At 42.3% G+C, this 20,418-nt stretch overlaps 1 protein-coding gene across 1 annotated transcript; it reads right to left on the bottom strand.

Annotated features, from left to right (window-relative positions):
* Positions 1 to 818: 818 nt before the first annotated feature.
* On the bottom strand, positions 819 to 20,159 carry Tm4sf4 (transmembrane 4 L six family member 4). Its single transcript, XM_021662310.2, has 5 exons — positions 19,662 to 20,159; positions 18,895 to 18,984; positions 11,243 to 11,379; positions 4,836 to 5,025; positions 819 to 1,433 (listed from the first exon to the last, which is right to left on the bottom strand). Exons 1-5 carry the CDS (start codon positions 19,833 to 19,835, stop codon positions 1,416 to 1,418), a joined length of 609 nt encoding a protein of 202 aa, XP_021517985.1. The 5' UTR covers positions 19,836 to 20,159; the 3' UTR covers positions 819 to 1,415.
* Positions 20,160 to 20,418: the final 259 nt, after the last annotated feature.

Genomic DNA, 20,418 nt, shown 5'->3' with positions numbered 1-20,418 from the left:
GCAGTTCACCTGGTTTGTGGCTATGGAAGTGAGAGTGGATGGTACGTCCCTCTGGGTTCCTCTGTATTGTTCACAAGTTGCACTGACCATTATGAAAGCCATTGTTTCAAACTTGGTGACTTCAAAGTAACCCTTTTACAGATGCAGAAACTGAGACTTACAATCTTGGGGTCAAATGAACTTGGTTTCACATTAGTGCCTGACCAATAAAACCAAATTACCAATGCATGTGGGATTAGCACGAACTCTTATTCTTACCCAATAGGCTGAAAAATTATTATCCAAATCAGCTTTTCTCCTTTTTTCTTTCTTTCTTTCTTTCTTTCTTTCTTTCTTTCTTTCTTTCTTTCTTTCTTTCTTTCTTTCTTTTCTTTCTCCTCCCTCCCTCCCTCCCTCCCTCCCTCCCTCCCTCCCTCCCTCCTTCCTTCCTTCCTTCCTTCCTTCCTTCCTTCCTTTTTTTTCGAGACAAGATTTTTCTATGTGGCCATTTCTTACAGCTTTTTAACGCTTGATCAAATAACATAGTTGGCCCTGGCATGATGGCCAATACTTGTAATGCACACACCGAGAAGGTAGTTGTGAGAAGACCATGATTTCTATAGCAGCTTGGATTACATAGAAAGTCTCAAAAAAGAAAAACCCAAAACAACCCTCCCAACCCCAACCCAACCAATCAGTCAACCAAGCCAAAAATAAATAAATAAATAAATAAATAAATAAGCAAAAAATGAGAATGAATTTATAAAAAGAAAAAGGGCAAGCAGGTATGAGTCATTCTTTTCTTCCTCACTAACACACAGATACACACAAAACATTCATTATTTTAATTCTGAGTTTAATTAATTTAATTTAATATACATGTGGGAACACTGGCAAATTATGACAGGCTCATAAAACTAGTTACAAGTAGCCCAGACAAGTTAGCCAAAACAGGCTTCACATAAAAATTATATGTGACATAGCAGTCATTCCTTACCTCTGCCTCCTGAAAAACTGGTTTTCATTTTAATATTTTATCCTTCTGAGTTATGCAAATATTCCTAAAATATGAACATCTTTACATACAAAGATGCAACATGGTAGAACAGATGACTTCACCTATTTTAGCTTCTTTTCAAAGTAGGAAATCATGAAAAATCTGCTTTGAACTTGTTCTGGAATCTAAAAGGGAGCTAATTTGTAAAGTTTCCTAACTATTTGTTTTTAAATTTGAAAACAAAAACAAAAACAAAACCACCAAATTTCTAGCTAGGTTGAGCTAAGTTGTTTGGAGAGAGATAAGGATGCCTTGTGCCTCTCGAGCTCTGCCAGAGAGGAAACAGACGGGAATTCTCAACCCATGTGGGCCAGGCTGGGTCTGGGATATGTCTTCCCACGCGCTGTGCTGTGGCCTTGGAGCGGCTCATTGTAACCTGTTAGACGGGTCCATCACCCTAGAGGGTAGGAAAAGAAAATTAATCAAGATGTCTTTTTCTTCTTCTTCAGTTCTTTCCCTGCTCTAGCCCTCCTCTAACCCTTCTTCCTTTTGATTCCTCTTGTCCATTAGCGGGTTACCTGTGAAATGTTTTCTACACTATGCTGACTTAGTTTCAGACTGAAGTCTGTGGCTTATTTGTTTTCAGCTATAGGCATGGAAAACCAGTTTCTCTTTTATCTTTTGCATCATATATTAGTAAACACAATTTTTTTGTGGAAAAAAAAGTGCTTTGTTGAAAGCTGCAATGACTATACAAAGGTATGAGGACTTGAATCCAGAACCCATGGCGCCTATGCTACCTTCCTGAATTTAATATGGTGAGTAAACAATTATAAGCATCATTTGCTGAGTTGCATGAGGGCAAAGATCATGTGTAACTTTGCCTGGTGGCAGACATGGAGCCAGTAATCTTAGGAGTGGATCTAATGCGCCCATTTTATAGATAAACAATTCAGAGCACCTGGCCACTAGTTAAGCCCCTACCCCGTTGTCACAGCTTTGATTTTAGGGAACTTTCCCATCTATCACTTTTTAAAGGACACCAGGCTCTCGAGGCCTTCAGCTTGAGCGGGCCAAGGTCACCTGTGCAGTTTCTGTGTACCTGAGGCAACTATAGTGGGGAGAGCAGGATGCTAAGAAGCCAGCCGGCTTGCTTAAGTCACTAGACTAGCAGATGTGGGGGTGGGCTCTTTCCACACTACACTGCTGGGGTTGGGGTGCTGTAGGGATTAGAGGCCGCTCACAAGAAAGGACTCCCTGAGAGACGGCATTCAGAACTGCTCGGGCATACACCGAAATACAGAGCAATGGTGTGTCGCAGTCTATAAATCACTTCTTGTGAGTTTCTATGAGAAAGTCAAGGGGAAAGATATTGACAACCCATGGACCATGGTGAGAGTATTCAGTGTGCATTGTGTGTCCTTTACTTTTTTCTGTAGATTTGTTTTCAAAATAAGAAAGTTTGGAGGGGATGTGAAAGAAGGACAGAAAAAGGAAATCCTGGTGACTCACCCTCTGTGGTCAAACCCCCCTGTGCCCACATGCTGAAAACCATGAATCTGCCCACTGTCTCTGATTTAGTCATTCCATCACCAGAACACAGTCTTGACAAATTAAATTCAATAAAGAGACTCAATATACTGCCAGTTGTTTATGAGCACACTTTTAAATAGACAGACCTCCTTACATTTAGTGAACTATTACTATCTACTTAAGCAATTCTAGTCTTAATAAATATGGAAAGAAAATTTGTCATCCAGATAATATACGATATGTTATATATATATTATATATAATATAATATATCAGTTTAGCTGGCTTAGGACGTGTTCATACATTTTGAATGAAGAACTGTGAGATCTAAATGTTCAATAGTTTTACAGATTTATTTATTTTTTGTTTTACGTATATGGGTATTTTGCCTGCATGTATGTATGTGTACTACCTTTGAGCTTAGTGCTGAAGAGGTTAAAGGAAGTCATCAGATCCACTGGAACTGGATTTACAGACTTGTGGGCAACCATGTGGGTGATGGGAATCAAACCTGGGTCCTCTGGAAGAGCAGCCTGTGTTCTTAACCACTGAGGCATCTATCCAGCTCCCAAATGCTCAATATTCTTAATTACTATCAAACAAAAAATACAAACTTTGTTGGCTGATACTCAGACTTTCTAGTTGTTTAAAGATAAACAAACCAACCAACAAAAACACCCGTGGTGGCGCACATCTTTAATCCCAGAGCTCAGGAGGTAGAGGCAGGTGGATCTCTATGAGTTTCAGGTCAGCCTGGTGCACTTAGGGAATTTCTGGTTATCCAGGATGTGATCTTGTCTCAGAAAACAAAGCAAACAAATAAAAATCATAGAAGATAAAAAATTTTACAGAAAAAAGTAGTAGCTGGTGCAGGTTATTGTAGATGCATTTTACTATTGATGCGGGGAAATTTTATTTACTGTATATGTATTTACAAGTTTTACTTAAATTAGTGGTATGTTAAGTGTGGGCATATGTGCTAGGGTGTGTGTGGTTGGGGTGTGTCTAAGGACAACTTTCAGAAGTCAGTTTTCTCCTTCCACCGTGGGTTCTGGGAATTAAACTTGCATTTAAAAACATTTTTGTTTATTACATTTTTACGGTTTTATTTATTAGTTATTTATTTGTGTGTGTTGCCTGAGGGGAGATCAGTGAACAACTTTAGGAGTTGGTGTTCTCCTTCCTCTGTGTGGGTCCTGTGGACTGAACTCAGGATGTCAGGCTCGGCCACAAGTGCCTCTACCCACTGAACCATTTTGCCAGCCCAGATGTTCTATATTTTCAAAGCAATGTTTGGTTATTAACTTTTGTAATACTACAATTTAGAAGGAAGGAAAAAAACTCAGTCTTTAGTTAAAACAATTCTGACTTAGCTCTTTTTATTGGATTTTATTCATGGTTATTTTTCTTATTTTGTAATTGTGTGTTATTTACCATGCAATTTTATATTCTATTTTCAAATGGCCTTCTCAACACACCCATGCATGGTGCTGCCAATGGAGCCTCATGCATGCTAGGAAAATGCTTTCTCAATGGACTAGTCTACCAATACCCTCAGTCTAGTGTTTTTAATGTTATTGTAGTTTCATGGAGAATATTATTTCACATATAGAAAATAAAAATAATTTTAAAAGACAGGGGGAATATATAGAAAAATTTGCAGCTTTTATACAGTGAGGACCTGGGAGAAACTGGGTGAGTAGAAGGGAGGAAGAGAGGCTTTGCAGGTCACTATTTTTGTGTTTGTGTCTTCACACATATTTTTACACACAAATATACATTGCTTATTTGAAATGTAAAAAAGGTTACTGTTCCAACCATGATCCAATCTGTTTATAATAAATATGTGTTGATACATAAGTGCCTGATCTAATTTGGTTATGTGTTGAAATAATCAGACCCATTTTATCATCTATAGATTTGTTTTTAATTTTTGTATTTCATGATGAAATTTAAAGAGTCATCTTGGCTAATTTCTTTTTTCTCTCTTCTTGTATCAGAAATTGTTTAGGCTCTGCACGGATCCTCCTTACTGGCAGAGTTGAGAGTTCTAGGCCAGCTGTATTGTATTGCTGCAAGGGCTATGCCCAAATCCCTTCTATAAATTTTGTGCACACACACATACACACAGATAAGTGTGAAGCTGGAGAGTGTGATCAAATTGCTCACTGCATATGCAATAATATAACACCACTGTTCATATGAGCTTGCAGGAACCCCAGAATGGCAGGTTTCCCCCAGGCAGCCGTACTCACTACCCTCGCCTCATGGTGATGGTGGCCTGGCGTGGCCTCCTTTGAGAAAAAACGAGGGAATCCTGACTTACCCCACAGCAGCCACAGCACCGGCAGTCTCCACAGAGGGTTCCCAGGAGACCGTTGACCACCTGGATGGCACAGAGAACCATCTGGATCCCTCCGACGACCAGCAGAATGGAGAAGAGGGTCAGATTCCAGGGGACCACATCACGGGGTTCTTGGCACTTGTTCCACAAGGCTTGGTCATTAAGGTAATCTCTACAGGTGACAGGGAGGCAGACACTTGTCAGATGTGTCTGATTCCCTAGAAATTGCCTTTGCTATTTCTCTCATGCAAGCTCTGTGAAGAAATGCCCTGTGATAACAATAAAAAGAACCCCAGCACAGCTCACTGAGTACATCTTCCGTACAGAAACCCAGGACTCCGTTTCTTCCATTCCATGAACAAGGATGTCAAGGCACAGAGGCTGTAAGGGACTTGTCCCAGTCACAAACTACCAAGTGACAAAGCAATTTTTTTTTTTTTTTTTTTGGTGAGCTGGCCCAGAGGGCGAATAAGCGCAGGCGCTTTTATGAAGAAGCAGAAAATGAAGCTGCAGCAAGAAGTCCTGCAGACATATTTGATAGCCTTCATCCTAGCTGCCATTACTCCAGACTGACTCCATCGTCGCACATTATAGATCACGTCACGTAACTAAAAGGAAGCCTCTAATCCAGGTGTGGTGGCTCTCATTTGTAACCTCAGCACTTAGGAGGTGGAGGCATGAGGAATTCCTTGAACTTGAGCAAGCCCAAAGCTATGGTGTGACAGCCTGATGGAAAAAAACAAAACAAGCAAAACCCCAAAAACACTCTCAAAAACGAAAAGATGTATCTCAGTTGGCAGAGGGCTTGCCTGGCATGCACAAGGCCCTGAGTGTTCTCCACAGCATAGCATAAACAAGATGAGGTGCTGCATACCTATAATCCCAGCACCTAGGAGGCAGAGGCAGGAGCAGGTGTTCAAGTTCATCCTCGGCTACATAGCTTACTAAAAAAATAACAAAAAAAACCTAACTAAACAAATAATAATAATAATAACTTAGGGACCTAGAGGGACTGCTCAGTGGATGCCTGGGTATACTGGCTGCCCACCCAGAGGCTCTGGTTCTGGCACCTCTATGGGATCTTACAACCACGTATGTCCAGTTTCAGGGGATCTGATGTCCTCCTCTGGCCTCCTAAGACACTAGGCACATATACAGACACACACACTGGGGAAACAACCACACAACTAAAACAACAACAAAATTTAAGAATAAATAGGGATTTAAGAGAGAGCTTCACAATTAAGAGTTTGTACTGTCGCTTGTAAACTCCAGCTACGAGGATTCTGGCCTCCATAGGCATGTGCACTCATGGGCAGACCCTTCATAATGCACACTCTCTCTCTCTTACACACACACACACACTTCAAAATAATAATAATAAAAAAACGAATCTTTAAAAAAAGTATTAGATTTTAACCAAATTGCAAGTGTAACTCAAAGATATTTTTGTTAGCGTTCAGGAATTCCACATAGGAAAAGGCTTACATTTTGTGTGCACTCTGAGCCAAGAGACACTGTAGTGTTTCCATTTTATTTTATCTGTGTAGGGAGGGCTTGTTGCAGTCTAAAGGTGAGATATCACTGGGGAGAAACGGGAAGTATGGTTTCCTAGAAACAGTTGTCAGCAGTTGTGGGGTCACAGGGCTTCCTTCTTAGGTGCCAACAGCCACACCCTGCCTCTTCCCCCTCCTTTACTGTCCCTCATTTTCAGAGCCTCAGTGGGAAAAGCCTTATTTCTTTTAGATCTTTCTGATGACCTTTGCTTCTTAGGAACTCGTGGATGCACTGTACTCTTTACTGCATACATTCTGGAAAATTTTCAAAGTGAAAGAGAAGCCTTGGAGTTTAGTGGAATAGAGGAATAAAAGAAACTACTTTGATATATATACATAAAACAACAACAACAAAAAGGGTGTATAACTGGGGACAGAACCTAGGGCTTCATGAATGCTAGGCCCTGTTCTAGCACTGAGCTACCCCTGCCCTGTTTTGTGCTTTGTTTAGGAATAAGATGTTTTTCGTGCCATCAGCTTTCATACACTGCTCTGCAAACTGGATTTGAATAGCATAATCAGGCACATTGTGAGATTATTGTCTTACATGTGCAAATAAGGACAATGTATTTACATCAGTGCATAGCATACAGCAAGTGACCAATAAATATTAATGTTGTCATTAGTTCACTTAGTCTACAGAAAGAGCTTTGGTGTTGTAAATTCGGATGAAGCTCGGTATAAATCTAGACAGTCTGCTTACTCATCATGTATGTGAATACTCATAATACTCATCATTTAGTCACTTTTCCTTGGCATCAGTTTTGCTATTTGTGACAGGATTCAAAGATAACACACATCTTTCATGGCAATGTATTTCTTTTACATTAAATACTTGTCTTTCTGTAATTGTTCCTTTCTTTACAGGTTTTTGTTTGTTTGTTTTTAGGCAGGGTCTCTCTACATAGTCTGGGCTAACCTGGAACTGGCTACATAGTCCAGGCTGGCTCCAAACTCTCAGCGATCCTTCTGCCTCTGCCTCCTGAGTTCTGACATTAAAGGCATTCACCATCACACCCGGTCTTGTCCTGTGAGTTTCATGAATTACCATACTTCTGTAACTTCTCAAATGGAGCTTTGTGTAATGGTAAAAGAACTTGCTTAGGAATTTCGAAGACCTAAACCAATTCCACACACTTCCGCTTACTAGCTTCAACCTTTTAATCTCCAAAATGGGTGTGTTCATTTTCTCAGTAAGGACTTACTGAAGGTGACCTCTATGCAAGCATTGCATGTCGGGGGAACATGTGACCGGAAAGATACACAGTGCCAGTGAAGACCCACTCAATGACAGCTGCTTATGCACTGAACACATCCTATGCTGGGTGTGGGAACAGATAAGGGGGGGTGGCGGACACAGAATCATATATACTCTTCCTTTAGGGGTGAATGGTCTCATAGAGAAGACAAGCAAATGGGCAGACAATGACAACACTGGGGTTCAGGGGCGCAGCAAGAGTAAGCCTAGAGTGCCCACACCGCGTCCCCTCCTCCAACCCTGCCAAGCACAGGGGGAGCTGGAGGAGCTTCTGCTGAAGAGGTGGTACCACAGGGCCACACAGGAGGACACAAGCCCGGCCACCAAGGGCCAACTGCTCTGCCTCAGCAGAAACTCACGGGAATTGTGGAAGTACTTTATATATATTACACCACTTTTTTTTTCTCACTGTGGGGAGCCTTCGGGGTAGACCCAGCTGTCACCTCAGCTTCACAGAAGACACGAGAGATCTATGGCAGAAATCTTGATTACAGCGCAATAGACTTAACTGAGAATATTTAACTGTATTTGGTTCTGGGTCCAGCCTGATACACAGCTCATACATTGCTCAGAAGAATAGCGACAAAAAGTGTCCTGTATGGATACTGTCGAGCTTCAGACCTGAGGCAAGGACCTGAGATGCCTTTTTACCCAAGGTGGACTTGGCCTCCAGGTTCTGCCAGTGTCCCTCAGTCCCTACCTGTTATAGGGTGTGGCCGGCATACCCTGCTCTCTTCCAGGGGCAGGCTATTCACTGTATAATCCGGACATTTTGTTCCCTGCCTCTCTCTTTCTGTCTCTTCCTCTCTGTGTGTCTTTTTCTTTCTGCGTCTCCTCTCCTCTCCTCTCCTCTCCTCTCCTCTCCTCTCCTCTCCTCTCCTCTCCTCTCCTCTCCTCTCCTCTCCTCTCCTCTCCTCTCCTCTCCTCTCCTCTCCTCTCCTCTCCTCTCCTCTCCTCTCCTCTCCTCTCCTCTCCTCTCCTCTCCTCTCCTTTCCTCTCCTCTCCTCTCCTCTTTTCTCTCTCTCCCCCCCTCCCCCTGTGCACACTAGCCCTACCCTTGAACCTGCTCAGAGCTTCCCTCAATAAATCTGCATTTATAAACTGAACCTTAGCTTGAATTGGCTCATTTCACTTTTGGAAGGATGCTTATCAGGTACCTCTTCCCTGCACTGTTGAACACTTGCCTCAATGTTCTTCCTCCTGCACCCCTCTCAGAGGCTATGGTTCAAGGCTATGGGGTGGACCACAGTCACAAAGAGGAAGAGATAGGTAAAAGGAAGTTCTACTCAAAGGAAAATAAAGCAGAAGTGTCTCTTAATGGTTCTCCTTCCTCTAGGATGTTTCTCTAATATGGATCTCTGCGCATATAAATTTTTCTCTTTGTTCTTTTTTTTGTTTTGGTTTGGATTTTCGAGACAGGGTTTCTCTCTGTGTAGCCTTGGCTGTCCTGGATTTGCTTTGTAGACCACGTTGGCCTCAAAGTCACAGTGATCCTCCTGCCTCTGCCTCTGCCTCTGCCTCTGCCTCTGCCTCTGCCTCTGCCTCTGCCTCTGCCTCTGCCTCTGCCTCTGCCTCTGCCTCTGCCTCTGCCTCTGCCTCTGCCTCTGCCTCTGCCTCTGCCTCTGCCTCTGCCTCTGCCTCTGCCTCTGCCTCTGCCTCTGCCTCTGCCTCCCTGAATGATAGGATTACATACACCGTGACACCCTGGCACTCTTTGCTAGTTTACTATCATCAGCAGCAAACATTTCCAAGAAAAACAACGCTACGTTACTCAGTATTGAGAGACAATGGATTTTACAGTCCAAGCTGGCCACCATCTCAGAGGCCATCTCCATAACATCTGCCTTTTCTCCTCACTCCTAATCCTGGGCAATTTCTTCTTGTACAGTGAACAGAGATGGGAGGGTTCTGAACTCTTGTTCCTTCCGATAAGGTGATGCTGTTATGTTTTCGTTAACGAAACCATCCCCTGCCACTGTTGAGGGACAGATGGAGGGGCATAAGATGAGAGCATGCATGAGTAATGTGCCAGAAGCAGCTGTGAGGAGGAGGGGTGGGGTGAGAACAGGCCTCCTCGTCAGAACTACGGGGCTGTTGGGTTGCTTTGGAGTGGTACCTTGCCCCTATGGTATTCCCTTTTCTCTAGCCTCTGTTTTTGATACAGCCTTCGGGCTAAGTGACATTAAATTCGTGAAGGGCAATATCATTCACACAGCAGAACACAGAAGGCTATGGTAACAGTGCCGGGGTGCTGTTGATGGCAGCAATAGCAAAAGAGTTCTTCAGAAAGACATAATCCACTGCTTCCCTGACTCATCCCCGGGGAAAGACTGAGCTGCTGACAAAATACCTTAAGAGAAGGCTCAGCCTGCTGGTGTCTGAATTCTGTGTTCCTCAATCTAACCCCACGGTGATGGAAATTTAACAGTTTTTTTGCAAGTTAGGAGGCCTTTCCATGGTAAAAGAAAGATTTTGAAGTTCATGCATGTAATGTGAAGATGACCGAGTTCTTTGCTTGTTTAGTTGTGAGAATAAAGTTGGAGTACTTAATGCCAGGGAATACATCAAGACCATCAGATCACAGCCAGTGCCTACACCTCCCCAGTCTAAAGATAGGTCTTGAAGTTTCTGAGGATTTCACTGTAAATCAACAAGCAAGAGTCTAAGTTAATACAGCCATCCCTCTGCATGTCCAAGTTCCACATATGTAAGTTTGGTCATAAATAGCTGATAAAATTCTATCTGTAATGAACGTGTCCTTGTCCTCTAAACAAAACAGTGTATCGGTTGTTTGCATTACATTTGCTTTGCACCAAGTTCTATAAGCCATATGCAAATACTGTGCAAGTCTGTGCAAGGCACTTGTGTATCAATAACTACAGATGTTCTGGAGCCTTCACAATTGATGAAGGATAACTGTTTATTAGTATCGTTTTTGTTTTTAATGGACAAATTCTCTATGTGCTAGAAGGTCCAACGGCCATACTTCCTGACTCCCAAGGATATTCAGTCTTTGTGTAAAACAGAGGGTCTGAGATAATGAACAAATGAGAAATGGTCCAAGCTCCTCAGAGGATAGAGTAGTTATCACACAGAACATCTGCCGCAATAAAAATGTTCTACATTTTTGCTATTCAGCATAGTGGCTACAAGTCACAAACAGCTAGTGAGTACTTGAAATATGGCTAGAATTGTAGAATTAGATTCAATATCTTAGGATTCGTTTATTCTGTTGGGACTGTCACTACGATGTCCTACGTGGTTGGGCAGATTCTGCTTATGCTGTCAAAGACCGATAATCTAGATGTACTGACTTCTGGTGCTAGCTATAGTCCTGGGGGATAAAAATATAAATACATTTTTGTTAATGTTCGGAGGTGAGTTGAGACACAACACATTTCCTTTGGACAACCAAGGCACCTTCTTCCAGTTATTTTTCTTGTGATTGTCCAGAGGACAATCAGAGGCGAAAACCATGCAACTTCTCTCAATCACACGGCCAGCTTTGCCTTGAAGGGGAAACATGCTGACAGTACATAATGAAGAGTCCAGGGCACCGTACCGTGGGGACTTACCCGTTGTGGAAGGGGTATCCCCATGTGTTATTTCCCATGAAGCACTTAGGACCCTTGTTGATGGAGACAGCTGAGATGACAAATGAGTACCCAGCACCCAAGAATCCGATCCCAGCAAACAAGACGGAGGTGAACATCTGAAAGGGAAGAGAGACAGCAAAGTTCTTACCGTGCAGAGAGTATTTGTGTCCAGTTACACCCTTCAGCGCACCTGCCCAGCCTGAAGCTGAACATGATGACCATAAGGTAAAAGACATTTGTCATTACAGGTGAGTCTTAGAGTTTTCAGAATGAAGTCTGTATCATATGTTCCTTTTTTATTTTTTTTACTTCACTTCCATCTTTTCGCTCATTCATTGGTTGAGGAATGCAACACTGTCTGATACACAATGATGCATACCTGCAATCCATGCTCTTAGAGGTGGAGGCCGGAGAATTATAAATTTAAAGTCATTCTCGGCTATATGTCATATTTTAAACAAGCCTGGGATGCATGGAACCCTGTTTACAAAAAAAAAAAAAAAAAAAAAGAATAAAACTTATGTTGAGAGGATGTTCATCTATAATTTTTAACTAGACTATAAAAGGGTAATGGCAAAGTGAGTAGACGGACGCGAACATCCTCATTTAGGCAAATGAGAAGTCAGGCTGACAGAAACCATCACAAGAGGATAGTGTTCCTTTTTATCAAAGAGTAACCATTTGGACGTCTACCAGACCACCTCTGTCTATAATGTATATAGACAAATGTCATATATAACATAAACGTCTCAGCTTAAAGACAGAGAAGAAGTTAACTTTAACAATGCTTTTTGTTTAATTTTCCACATTTAACATATTATCATTTCAACACGTAACCAGTATCAAATCTGTCTCTTGTCTAAGGTCTTTGGCATATAACCATATTTTGCATAGATTAGGAACTTCCGCCTCCTCAGGAGCCACACATGGCTGTCATGTTGAACAACCTCTGTCTAGGTCATTTGAACTTTTGGTAGTAAAAGTTTTAAAATCCATGGCTTTGGGGTTCATCCAATTCGTGTCAATGCTTCCTCTCAAGAAGGAAGGGAATGTGACAGAGAGAGGAATGTGTGGCCATTCTTAAGTAAACAGATTATACTTTATTTCACTATATGATGTATCTGGAAAAAGGGGGCAGTGAGTTACAGTTTCAGAAAGCTGTAAGGGGTATGTTCTATTATTGAGTTCCAGTTTGAAATACCACACCATAACATAAACAAAACAAACACTCTCATTTTCATAATCTTACAGATTAGGTGAGTCACATAAAGGAAGGTGCACTTTACATTACCCTGTTTTAATTTCTATCACAGAAAATGTCCTTAATGTTGTTAAGCTCACTAGTAAGGTATCTGATGTATATATTTTTTATTGTTTTGAAACAGGATCTTACTATGTAAACCAGACTTGTCTAGAACTCACAGAGATCCTCCTGCATCTGCCTCTCCCAAGTGCCAGATTAAAGGTCTGTGTCACCATGCCTAGCCAGATATATATAACCTAAACCCAGCAAAGATTAAGTCCCATCTAGCAAAGGTTTTATGCTAAAACTTCTTTTATTAAAATAAAATTAACTAAGCTTAAATTAAATATGTTAGGGTAGCCTCTCTCAAACTGATAATATTTAAAGTGAATAGGCAAAGGATTTGGGACAGCTTCCAAGGTTACACTTCTTGAGAGCAGCACTGTCTGCCAGATTTTGGAGCCCAGTATGGAAACATGCATCCTAAGTTTTGTGCTGCAGTGTGCTTTCTCTCTCTGAAAGGAGTAAATAGAAAAGAGGATCACTAACGCTAGCACTAACATGTCAGGACAGCAGGTATGCGTTACAGGCAGCAGGCACTGGCTCTAAGTCTTGGCTCCTCCCGAGTGACCTTGAGAAGTGAATCATTCTTTCTCGTTTCCTCTTCTGCATAACGAGGTTCAGTAATGATAATTAACGAATAAGAGAAGCTGTTCGGTAGTGACTAGTGACCCCTCTAGAAGAACCAGCTATTCCTCAGGGTTAAGGTGAGTATGCCATCCACTGATTAGACACCAGGGATCAAAGGTGCTTATTCTAAGGAAAATGCCTGTGACGCTACAACAAATTCAATACGTTAGTATCAGCACATAATAATTTAGTATTATTATGCTATAATATTTTTTATCGTAGTACCCACACTTTGCTTTCTACAAATACAAAGTGCAAAAATCCAGGGAGGAAACCAGAAGTAAATGGATTTCTTTTCGGATGGTTATTCTATAACACCCTGCAGTCAAATGCTCTACCGCTGAGCTATCCCCCCAACAAACAAACACTAAATATGAACGGACACACTGTGTGCTGTAAAAGCCTTCCCTGAAACAGATGATATGAAAGTCCCATAGTCAGATGCCTTCTAAGTCACCCCTGCCAGCATTATGACCTCCCTATCAGGGTCCAGTGATAACTGAGCTAAGGTCAAAGTGTGTTTTTGGACATATATATATATATGTCCAAAACATATATATATATGACAGAACACATTGAAAGGACAAGGAACTGGAAGGGGAGGGAAAGTGTATGCCCTGGGGATACAGTATTTACAATGTTGGGCAATGGCAATGAGTTATAGAAATGCCTCTGGTGGGCACAGCCCTTCCTACTTAACAAACATTCCAAGAGACCTACAGAGCTACCTGAAGTCAGTTCTCACACTCTCGCGCTAGCCTATTGAGGGCTGGGATTGCACGGCACAGCAAGCCCCACTGTTTTTCTCTGAAAGCAGTAGTATTCTGTATTTTCTGCCTTGGTTCTGCTTGAGAAAGCTATGAGGGCAACCATCAGGAAAGTAATGTACAGACTGGTTTTCCTCACTTGCAAAATAAGGACTTTATTGTGTAACTCAAAGGGATTTTGTGGGGATTAAGCCTGAGAAAATTTAGAAGCCCCTTGATACTTCTCCTGGAATTCCCTACTTTATTCGCCTTGCAAGTATATACCCAGGATGTACACATCCTTGACACCAGAACAGTCACCTGGGACTTGTCTTCCTTCTCCTTATGATAATGTTGCAACTCCTTTCTCGGATTCTGGTAATGTCTTTCCAAAAGTTAACAACTGTCATCGCCATACCCATTTTACAGCAGGACATTTTGCTTTTTCTGTTTTGCTTTTTTGTTGTTGCTGTTTCAAATGTTTTGGTATGCTGGGGACTAAACCTAGTGGCTTATGCATGGTAGGTAAGCGGTTCCTTACTGGTGTCATTCCTAACCAAAAGCAAAACAAAAAACAAAACCAAAAAAGATTATTTTTTTTAAAGAGTAGAGAACAGTGAGAAAATGTAGATCTGTAGATCTATACATTTAACTTCTTACTTCATGATAACGAATCCTTTAAAAGCATTGCTTTTCTTTTTTTTTTTTTTTTTGATTTTGTTTGGTTGACTTTATTTCAATTCAGTTCATTTAACTTGCTAAGAAATCTGTAACATTCATTTAATTTCACAGAACTTGCAAATGAGGAAACAAAGAACAGTCTTTGGGTACAAGCTTCTTCAATAGGAGTGGTTCCATTTGGAGGGAAGCAAGGGATTTTGCAGCAACAAAAAATGATCCATGTAAATTGATCAGAAATCAATTCAAGGTGAAGAGAACTGCTTAGCACTGCTGCAGCACGAGAGACTGTGAGTTAGGCAACGTTGAAGTGATTCTAACATTTGGTGACCTCCAAGTTAGAAATTGTTCTCACAGAGAATAACGTGAAATCTCTGAGGTTAAAGACTCAAGAACATTCTGTGATATCAAGCACAGACACTCAATTAATTAAAGAAAGTATGTGGAGATGGAGTTTTACAGATTCCCCTAGGACTCCAGTCAATATTAGTATCTGTTCATTTCTTTTTTTTTTTTTTTTCTTAACTCTCCTTCAATCTGGCTGCCATTGGGAGAAATAAAGAGCCAGTTAGCCAGGATCTGCCTGTAGGGAGCAGTGGTGAGCTGGGCACAGGAAATGCTGGCAGTTGCACACAGGTTGGCTTGTGATGAGCCCAAGATCTTCAAAAAGTGACCCAGATTGCTCTGCCTGGGGTGGGGATGCCGGGGTTTATTACCTGATACGGTTAAGAATGCTGAAATATCTGCCTTGCCCCCAGCTATCTCCTTATCAATCTGCTTTCCATCCCACTATTAAAGACGCTCAACTTTGAGTTGAGTCCAAGGTTTCTAAACGGCCCTTTACTAAGTGAATGAGTTGATAAAATTAATTAGTTGTCCCACTGAGCCCTGGGAGAGGAACATTTCTCAAATATTAAAGAGAGTAGAGGGTGAGAGGCAGTGACCAGACAAGTGGGTAGAAGTCACTGAGACTCTTAGGCAGGGGAAAAGAGGTAATGACCTAAAATCAAACGCAGGTCAGGGCTTCAGAGGCTACCCTGAACTGTACCCGACCTTACAGTTTACTGGCTCACGTCAGCCTCATTTATCTGAGAGAGCTAAGACTCAAGACCTTGGGCTAAGCCTTAGTCTCCCTCCCCTCACAGGAGCCTGTGGGGGGTGAGAGGTGAGGGGTGAGAGGTGAGACAGACAGAGACCACCGTACCCATTTTCTCGGGCTTCAAAATGAAACTAAGAATTAGGTGATTTCAAGGTTGTTTACAGCTCACAAGTTCATTTTCTCTCCTCAGCGATCACATCCTGCCCCTGCCTTCCAATTCCTGCTGTTTATTATTGAACGACAAGAATTGTGCAGGTCCAGTGCATATTTGAGGAATGCTCTAGAAAAACATAGCAATACCAGCCGGGGTGAGGGCAGTCTGTTGCTGTAGCGTCTGCCGTGTTTGTTCACAGATCTTTCTGCTGGCAGGGCTTCTCAGAACCCCACAGCCAACTGGGGTAGTGTCCATTTGTAAGGAAATGCCTTGAGCATTTACAAAAATAATTCAGACTGTTGCCACTGCAGTGCTTAAATGATGCTGCAGCTCTGTGTGTGTGTGTGTGAGTGTGTGTTTCTGACAGAATGTCTTTAACCACGTCACTTGGTGTCCCAGAGCCTCTGAAGAGAAGGACTACAACTACAAAGCAGGGGCTTTGAACTATAAACATGGTCTTGGAGGGACATAAGGACACTACCAGATTCCACAACGCAGCCAATATGGAACCCTAGAGCTGAGTTAGCCATGGCAGCACAATCCATAGCATCATAGGATAGGCCATGGTTGTGCTTTGAGGCCAGTGATATCAGCTTAATTTTCTATTTGAAAAAAAGTTAGATAGCCAGAGGTTGTGGGGCACTAGGGGAGGCAGAGGCAGGCAGATTTCTGTGAGTTCGAGGCCAGCCTGGTCTACAAAGCAAGTCCAGGACAGCCAAGGCAACACAGAGAAACCTTGTCTCAGGAAAAAAAAAAAAAAAGAACACACAGATGCATTTCGTGCTCTCATCTTTTAAAAGTTGGTATTTGATTTAAAAACAAACACACCCAAACCAAGAAACCTGGGTGCTGACCATTCAGCAAATGGTGCCCTGGTCTCTAGTTGCTGGGGCTTAGGACCTTGGTTTTCAGTTTGCACAGCTGGAAGGTAGGATGAGGGCATTCTCAATTCTCTTGGAGGGCAGATCCCAACCGGAGGCTTTAAGAGTCCTAGTGGATGTTATATATTGACCAGACCAAATGTTTCAGAACAAGGCTCCTCAACAACATGACTTTCTTGCTGTACTCTTCATTTAAATCTGAGGACATTAAAGTTTTGAATAACACTTTGGGTATGTTTTCACTTTTCTCTGTGGCTTTAGAGAACTCTAGAAACAAAGAAGCAAGCCTGTCCACCTGCTCACCTGCCCACCTACCTGCCTGTTTTGTATCAGTCAGTCATTATGCATTTCCGCTCAGCATCAGAAATGCAAAGACAGATTTTTAAAATATATTTTTTCTTTATTTTCATCCAAATTCCTTAATTGCTATTTTTTTCAAACTGTCATCTCCAATTTATCTTCCAAAGTCGGCAAATTATAAATGGTCTGATGGGAAAATGAGTTATATAGCACTTCTTTTCCTTTATAGTCAATCACGTGAAAATATTATTAAGTATAACATTTGGCATGCAATTATATTAAATGAATGTTCACTATTTCTTATGCTCTTTGTAAATGATGACTCTAAATGCCGAAATGACAATTTTCAGTACTTATGATGATTTTTTGAAGTAAATATTCTATGAATGGTAAATATTCTATGAATGGTATAATGTCACACAAAAAACTGTAGTGTGTAACACACAGAGCAGAGCAGCCTTACGTGTGTACTTGGTAGATGCCTTCTTTTTGGAGTAAGTCAACAAATGATGATGAGAAAGAAATGTCAATATGGTTCTGTCTCAGAATGGGTAGAGGGACTTCCAAGAATTTAAAGTGGGAGCTGGGCGCAGTGGCACACGCCTGTAATCTCAGCACTGGGGGAGGCAAAGGCAAATGGATCTCTGAGTTCCAGGCTAGCCTAGTCTGCAAAGCAAGTCCAAGACAACCAAGGCTACACAGAGAAACCTTGTCTTGAATAAAAGAAAAAAGAATTGAAGGTGGGCTTAGCAGTCTCCTTGATGGAATTTGAATCCTGGGAAGTTGGAGCAGGAACATCCTTTACTCACCATCAAGCCAAGGATCTACCTTCATCATACTTTGCCTTATCATATGCCCAAAGGCTTAATAGTTTTTAAGCCAACGGTTTTATTAATTTGTATCACTATTTTGAACAAAAACCTGAAACTGTTAGCAAACATGAACAGTGTTAATAAATTTTAGTCATCTAATGTCATTTGTATCCCCAGAGCCTTGGGTTGTTCTTCCTTTGTTAAGAAGTGAAGCTTGAAGGTTTAGAAACAGCAAAGACTTATCCTCATCAAAATAAAGATTTCTTTCCTTCCTAAAATGAAAACAACCGGAGGAAAAGTGAAAGAAAACATTCTTTGTTGTTTGGATACTCGTATCTCTGTACCAGGGTTTGGTCCATATCTAGGGAATTCTGAGCCAGTCCAAATTGGTTATCTTACAGTTGGTGACTTGCCCAGTTGCAGAAATGGGACCTGACCCACATGCCAGCATTCCTTCTGATCCCTGGGAATGCGATGCCTGCCTAATCTCCACTTCACCCACTAAAAGATGGATGGCCAGGTCAAAAAGGAGAGGAAGCTGAAATCCTGAGGCAGATTCTGGGCAGGAGTTGTAATGCAGGGCCTCCATCAGTGCCCTTGGTAAAGAAGGGAGCTTAGTGAGCTATCAGGGAGGGGAGATACCATCTTTTATCCTGCCCGGGTCTCCTTTCATGATGAGGCAAGAAGGAGGAGATGACTTGTTGAAGTTCTCGTGGCTTCCTAGTGGCAAAGGCGAATCTGTGGCCCCACCTCTACCTTCTTTCTGTGGTATCACTCCAGTTTTAAAGCTCTGACATCTCTGTGTATATTTAAAACTTAAATGTATCTGTACCTCTAATATGAAGGTTGTAGAATTTAATATATTTACTGTTATTATTCTGTACCAGTGAGGACCAGAGCTTAATCAAGTACCAAATGACCCAAGAATATTGGCTAGGGCTGGTGACTTATTCGGCACACCCATGCTGCCCAGCACAAGCCACCAGGGAACCCAGGAGATTCCGGCAGCTGACCCCGCAACGACTCACCGCAAATCTCTTTCCACAGCTCTCATTGCCGCAGCACCCACAGCAGTCATTGTTCTTCAAGCCCAAGAACACCAGCGCAGGGAAGATCATCTGCCAGCAAGAGAAGCACTTAGAGGGTCTGAGGGAAGCCCACATTTTTCTTGCCAGTAAAGACCTCAGGTATCAGTGATTTAAGGGGGGCAGGCAAGACCTAACAGCTGGCACAGCTCGTGGGTATACAGGTGGTTTTGAGTATGGAGGTTTTATTTGGCCCGACTGACCAACTTCTGTGAAGAGATTCTAAGAGTTCACTTAGAGGGTGGGTTAGGGTAAGGAGGCTCTGTCATGAAAGGTGAGCCCCTCCACTGCCACAAGCTGGAGGTCCTACCTGTATTGGACACAAGGGACAAGGACTTGGTGAATTCCTGAATGAAAGCTGATCTGCAGCTTCTGCATCTCCTCGCTCTTTAAAGTCAGTCCATTTGTATGAAGCACTGTGCTTTGCTTTTAAGTCTTTCTGGCACTATTTTACTGCAGTACAGCAATCAAGTGGCTGGCTGTTTGGGTCTCTGGGCTCAATGTTCTATGGTGATTCCAGCCCCAGCTTGGGGACAAACTGATTAGTAAACCAAACTGTCCTCAGTCACTAACCGAAAGGAGAAGTACACTAAGGCATCACGTAAAGGTTGTTAGCTTCAGAATGGCATCCCATGCACTAAGAGCCGAATGAAAAAGGATGGGAGCAAGGGAATCTGCCTTTGTGGGAATGTTAAGGTTTCTCTACTCACCAAGACTCCACTTCCCAGTATTCCTCCGAAATACCAGACCTCGTCCGAAAGGTGACTGTTGTCATCTACCACCTTTCCTCCGGGGAAGAACAACAGGATATTCGCCAGGAGGCCAAACACAGCCAGGGGAATGAGGGTGCCCCCCAGGCACTTAGCACAGCCCCCCGTGCACATGTTGGGGTGGCGAGGTCAAGCACAGAGACCAAAGGCTCCTCACCACCGGCTTCACGGGTCTCCTCAGGGATTTCGACAAGCGCGTTCCAGGGGCTGTACCCGATTCAGTAAAAAACGTGGGACCAAATGTCAGAGCTTTTTGAGCTTTTTGAACTGTGAACTTGGAGTCTCTTCACTTCTCAACTGCAGCAGGCCTTCAGTGGCAATGGACATTTATAGCCCTGACCCCATGTCTCTCCTCTCTCTCTCTCTTTTTTTTTTTTTTGCACTCTCATAAATGAGATTACATTCTGTGCAATCGTTCAATTGTTTTGCCATGGAGACCAATCACCTCTGTTAATAATCCACCAGCACAGACAAGACATGCAAGTTGTTGCAATTGAAGAGAAGGCCGGGCCGGGCAGTGTTCAGCACTGCCCCTTTAATTTCATAATGCCTCTGCTCAAAGAAAGAAGTATTCCCTAGGCATTACATACACGATCTCATAATCCACTAACATCCTGATTAGCGTTATGTCTCCCAAGTACTGAGTGATCTGCCTGGCTCTTCTTTGGTTTTGTTCACGGAAAGCCTGAAACACGGG

This window comes from Meriones unguiculatus, chromosome 2 (assembly GCF_030254825.1).
Source record: "Meriones unguiculatus strain TT.TT164.6M chromosome 2, Bangor_MerUng_6.1, whole genome shotgun sequence".
Classification (NCBI taxonomy): domain Eukaryota; kingdom Metazoa; phylum Chordata; class Mammalia; order Rodentia; family Muridae; genus Meriones; species Meriones unguiculatus.
Note: the sequence above shows the minus strand (reverse complement) of the source record. Positions and strands in the feature narration are given on the sequence as shown.

Coding starts and splice junctions, on each gene's coding strand:
- Tm4sf4 (XM_021662310.2), bottom strand. CDS start 19,835: ATGTGCACGGGGGGCTGTGCTAAGTGCCTGGGGGGCACCCTCATTCCC. Junction 18,985..19,661: donor TACTGGGAAGTGGAGTCTTG/GTGAGTAGAGAA, acceptor TCTTGCTGGCAG/ATGATCTTCCCTGCGCTGGT. Junction 11,380..18,894: donor GCTGTGGAAAGAGATTTGCG/GTGAGTCGTTGC, acceptor CTTCCCTTTCAG/ATGTTCACCTCCGTCTTGTT.